This window comes from Plasmopara halstedii (genome assembly GCF_900000015.1).
Source record: "Plasmopara halstedii genome assembly, contig: Scaffold_1211, whole genome shotgun sequence".
Lineage (NCBI taxonomy): Eukaryota > Oomycota > Peronosporomycetes > Peronosporales > Peronosporaceae > Plasmopara > Plasmopara halstedii.
The window spans coordinates 1,120,872-1,126,530 of NW_020188126.1; the positions used below are offsets into that span (position 1 = coordinate 1,120,872).

Here is a 5,659-nt window from a genome sequence, read left to right on the forward strand (position 1 = left end):
AACCCGTCACAAAGCTGATATAGACAGAGCGGTGCTTAACTTTTTGATATGTGTCTGTGTAGCGATATTCTTCGATGATCCACCGAGAACGGCTTCAGCTTCGTCGGCAGCAAAACTGCGCTTTATTGAGGAGAACATTCGGCCAAAGGTAAAATGTAGGGAGAGAACTGCTCAGACGGATGAGGGGTGCAAGAGAAAGCGACGTAAGGCTAACATGGTAGAGTGAAGTTAAAAGTACAATGGGTGCTATTTGAACATACATATTTTATCAATGTCGCAAACAAACAGACTGCGCGACAATGCACTCAAGTTTAAGGCTCGACTAGTCCATTTTTGCCGTCAATCTTCTATTTTGTACTGCTTATATCCACCACAACACGGTCTTTGATGCCTTGTGTTCGCGTATATTCCGTAAATGCAAATATTTTCTTCACATCTTTAGCAATTGAATTTATGCAACGTGTATCCAGCTTTGCTTTTCCATACGCTTCAACAGTACAAACGACATTAGGAATTGATTCGCATCCGTCACAACTCAGCGCACTTCCAAACTGTTTAGCGATTAATTCTTTGTTTATCTTTATCAGATCATACGTCAATGCTAAAGGCTTATGCAGCAGTTATCATCACACTCAATGCTTTAAATTTAAAACAACCTTAAACTGAATTATGATCAATGCTAAATAAATGCGTTACAGAAATGCAGTAGCACATGAAGAAATCTTGGTCTGGCACTTGGCTTTCACATCTTGGAGAATCTGAGCTTGCATTAGATCCTGCACCACGTACTTACCTTTGATGGCATTTTCAAGGAACACGTACATTTAGCGCTTTAAAAGCGTATTGCCCACCCATATCTTGCATTAGTAAGTCACAATCACATCACTCACCTGCAAGCATATAAAGCTACCGATTTCTGGCATGTGTGTGGATTAGTGTCCACCAAAATGTCTGGAAAAGTTATATGCTTTTGCAGAAAGATCATTAACGCAACGGTACAATCGACGATATTGTCCAACGGCGGAGACAGCCCCTAGCGCGCCATGACTATCTACGTGACTCTGTTGTGTGCGTTGTCCCTGGCAGTCTTACGCGTTACGTACAGGCTGACAACATTGGTATCTACCAGCGTTTAATATACAGCATGCTAAATGTAAATGCGTGGGAGGAGAGCGATCAAGTTGCGAATTCGAGATTCTGTAACCCCAGAACGCCAACATTCAAGACAAATACATCTTTGGTGGGCACGGAGTACAAAATTGTGAGTAACTCGACCAACGGTCCAATTACGGCTCCATAATTTATAGCTCATCGCGACATTTTTGGGGTATCTCTATAACAAACACCATTGCCAGGAATCGCGTTGCGGGTGACATTCGGGACAAGATTGATATTATTGTAGACAAGTATAGGAGCTGACCGTGAATGGTCTACCTGTCACAGCCTAGTTTTAACATGCCATGTAATATAGTTTCCCACGCGCAATGTCTACATTCTTGAATAGGCGGTAGCGAGCTCTATTCTTCCAAACCAAATTTGATCTGCATTTATATTCAAGTAATTGGTCACTTTACCATGCAAAAACCTTAAAAAGCAAAAGGTTTGGACTAAAATAATACGAGTTCACACATGTCCGAGAAACTAATTTCTAAACGCAAATTATAGAACTATTTTTTTATTCTAAGCGTGGTTGTAATGTCAAAAGCTTAGAACAAAACACATTTTGTACTCGTTAATCATAACAAACTTCATTATCATAGTTCAGCCTGGTTCAATTTCTGTTCATCAGCTGACTGTGACTGCTGCCGCGCTACAAACTCTGACCTTTCCACCTTTTTGAAGAAGAAATCAATCTGAGGACCCGACATTTTGAGTGGAGAGATCACTGAGACTGGAGTTGTCGTGACTGTGGTTAAGGAATCGGCCAATACTTTCGCTGTCGAGTTTTGTGTCGGCGCTTTTTGCGGTGGAGACTTAGCTGCAGTCTCCCCCGCCTCTTTCATCGCATCAGGCTTCTTCTTCATTTCCCGTGCCTTGAACTCCTCCTGATGTTGCTGTTCTTCTTTCGTCCGTTTTTGCTCTATGCGTGCTATTTCTAATCGCTCGCATTCTTCTTCGTGTTCACGAGCCTTCCGCATCATCGTGGACTCAAACACTGGCTCGCACAGCAGCTCACCCTTCAGACCAGATACCAAATTTTTTGAGATCTCATTGCTCTCACTAATCCAAAATGGTCCGAGAATTTGGGGCTCTAATTTTGTAGGCTTGGCGACTTTAGCCTTAACGCGCTTCCTTTGAAGCTGAGATGGTAGTTTGTGCTTTGTGGGTGACAAGGTCCTGTCTCCACCTTCTATCGGGTCTTCTTCAATTTCTGCGCCATCCATGTAGTCCACTTCATCTTCGTAAGCCAACCATTGATCTCCGTAGTCCAAATTATCTTCATCCGACTCCTCACCATCATTCTCATCATCTGATAAACTTTCACCTGGCTCTTCCTCTTCCCACTCATCGTCACTATCAACAGCATAATCAAAGTTCACATACTGTGCTAATGGTCGACGGCCACCATGAAAGATTGCAAGTCGCGTACTGCATGTGCCGTAATACGCTGGTCGGCTGTTTTCGAAAAATTGAAGCAGCTTCATCACGCCTCGCTTCGAATCACGATGCCTTCTAGCACTCCATCCATTCAAAAATGCGTTATTTACCACTTTCTTGGTACTTGCTTTGTTTTTTAAAAGTGACATAATGGATGGTTGAGGTAAATCCAATTTGTCAGAAGAAACGAGAGATACTGCGTTTGATTCCGATCTCAAAAAGCTAATTTCTGCATCCATACGAGCAATCACGGCACTTTGGCTTGTATCTACGTCTGCAATTCTCTTTGTGTCTTGGCCGCTGGAAGCTGAGACACTAGTTCCTGTGCTGTTTGCAGCGTCAAAAAATGCCATAAATCGTTTTTGCCGCTTGGATGACTCGGCAATTTTCTTCTCTTCATCTTCACGCTCGCGCTTACGCTTTTCTTCCTCCTTGGCCTCCTTTGCATGTTGCCTCTCTCGCTCTTGCTGTTTTTTCTCCAATGCAGCTTGGCGTTTATCCTGTTCTTTCATTTCACGGTCCTTTGCCTTTTGTAATTCAGCATTGATGACAAAACCAAACTTGCCTACTTTCGCTTCTTCTGCACTCACTTTGGCTTCGTCGACGGGTTTCTGATGCAGCAGATGAACGACTCGCGCCAGTGACTTTAATTGCTGACCCAGACGCTTGCGATTCTTTCGCATTCGTTTGATTATTTTCTGCGCTTCGTCATCAAAATATTTGTCCAAATTACCTACCTCCCAAACCCATAATGCATCCACACTTGTGTCTTCGTATACATTCGCCTTTGCTGGACGCACGCCGTGTGAAGTTCGCTGGGCTAGCATTTTAACCTCCATTTCCAGAGCAACCGAGGCACCGCTGTCTACTCTTTTATCATCTATAATACATTGGTTCATACCGTCACCTTCTAAATGTTTCTTAAGCGACTTTAAAAGTTCGCTTGTGACAACTGATAGGCTTGCAGTACAGCCTTGAATTTCCTTCGCAATCAAGCACTTTACTTCATGCGGAAACTCGACGCTCGAAGGCACTATCACCGATCCGGTACCGCAAGAGGAAAGCACGTGATCTTGCATCTTTCGCCACGTCTCTAGAAGAGCTTCCTGTGCTTTTTCAGTTTTCACTGTTACTCGCAGATTCCTATCCAAAATAGCACCGTAAATATCTTGCATCACTGTGTCGCTTTCTTGAGTCGACTGCAAGAGTTTTGTATATCGTTGAGTCAATTCCTCGGTCTTGAGCTTGTAGGTATCCACCCGAGCTTGAATGGCAGGATCCAACGGCTCTTTTAAATTCTTCAAATCAGCGCATGGATCATCTACCAAGTACTGCTTTTTAACATTTGCTAGCGACTTTCCCGTCTTTACTTTAGCTCTTTTCGTCTTCGTTTCTGTTGTACAATTCATCACGTCTCTTGCCATGTCGACCAAATCAACACCGGCTCCAATCTTTTCTTTGCTATTAATTTTCTCTGTGTTAATGACAATATTATTCTCTCCACTCATATCCACCACCTCTGGGTTATTCACAATCGAGTCGCCCGAGATTGGAGCTCCTGCTGGTACTATTTCTCCACCTGCTTCTAGCTCTGCTCGAGCTCTTTTAGCTTCTGGAGTATTAAAAACATCTTCATCGTCATCTTCATCACTGTCTGCCATAGCATGGGGAGAAATAAAACGAACTGGATGATTTTTTGTTCGAGACTTGGTCTTATGCAAAGTCTTTGTCTTGTCGTTGACTTTGGTTTTGAACTCAACTTTCAAGTTGGCTGGTTTAGCTCTCTTTTGACTGTTATTTTCCGATCTATTCAAGGAAATCGAAGATGGAATCTGCGTTTTAACAACAGATGACGTGGCTCGTGGCCGCTTTTCTGAATTGCTTTGAGACTTAAATTTTGCAACATTTTCATCTGTTTCTCGACCAGACTTTGACGGCGAAAAATACGTGAACATTGTGGCCTGTTTCGCTTCTTTTTTTTGCTATAGATAAGTAGTATATACATGTGAATAAGACAGATCTAGTCAGTATTGAGCAATAAAGAGGTCGCATCGAGCAACAATCACATATAAATAAAGCATAAATGTACCTCTACCATGGTCGAATATGGTAAACGATGAGGAGGTCGGAGACGTGCACAAGTGTTGCAATTTCTGACTCGATGTTGCTTCGCGTTGTTTTGGTGCGTTATGAGCGCACTATAAAGATAGTGACAGGTATGTCATTCAAGCGAGGTAAAAAGCTAGGTACTGATATTATATAAATAGAATGTGTCCAAATACACAACATACTGCTGTACGAACATAATACAAGTCACATGGACCTCGAGCCAGAAGGAAATAGGAGACATATATGCTGCTGCTGAAAGCCGACGGTATTTTGCCCATAAAAAGTGATACACTTTTGACTTCAAACAGCCATGTCACGCTGCCCAGCTTTGGCTTACTTAGAATAATTTTTAACTCTCTCACCTTACAAACTCCACGAGCACAAAGCGTCTGAGCCCCGATTTTTACCATATGTAGTGAATAGGCGCGTGAGCATTGATCTGAGGTCAGTCACCTCACTGATAAAAGCTCACTGGTAAGAACGTCTTTTTCTATCATTCCCATTTTGAGCACAATTTGAGGGGTCATGTTGATAAGGGAATAAAAAACATATATGAGTGCTAAATTTTAAGTATTTCGTCCCTAAATGCTGTTTCAACCACAATGTAACGGGGGTACAAGATTCTGCGACCGTACATAGGTGTGTATTACACAGTCAATGTAATAACACAGTGGGTGTGGCTACGAAGCAACCACGTGGCAGGATATTAATTGGGTTTTGCTATAATAATTAAGTATTACTATATTAAAACCTAGGCTTTTGCGGCTCAGTTAAAAGTACACACACGGCTATACCTACTCGGCCCTGACTAAGATACTACATCGCTTCATTCCGCTGGGGTATTTTTTTCTTGAGTTTAATTTTTGATTTTTCTTGTACGAGTCGCCATCCCGGAGTCCTTGTTGGCTGTTGTCGGTAATATTTAGCATGCAGCCGACATTTCTTGCATGTC

The 5,659-nt window shown here is 42.5% G+C and overlaps 1 protein-coding gene across 1 annotated transcript; it reads right to left on the reverse strand.

Annotated features, from left to right (window-relative positions):
• Positions 1–1,754: 1,754 nt before the first annotated feature.
• Positions 1,755–4,696, reverse strand: PHALS_00893 (Chromatin assembly factor-I; the record flags this gene model as incomplete). Its single annotated transcript, XM_024730650.1, has 2 exons — positions 1,755–4,580; positions 4,688–4,696. 2 exons carry the CDS (start codon positions 4,694–4,696, stop codon positions 1,755–1,757), a joined length of 2,835 nt encoding a protein of 944 aa, XP_024580906.1.
• Between the last annotated feature and the right edge of the window lie 963 nt (positions 4,697–5,659).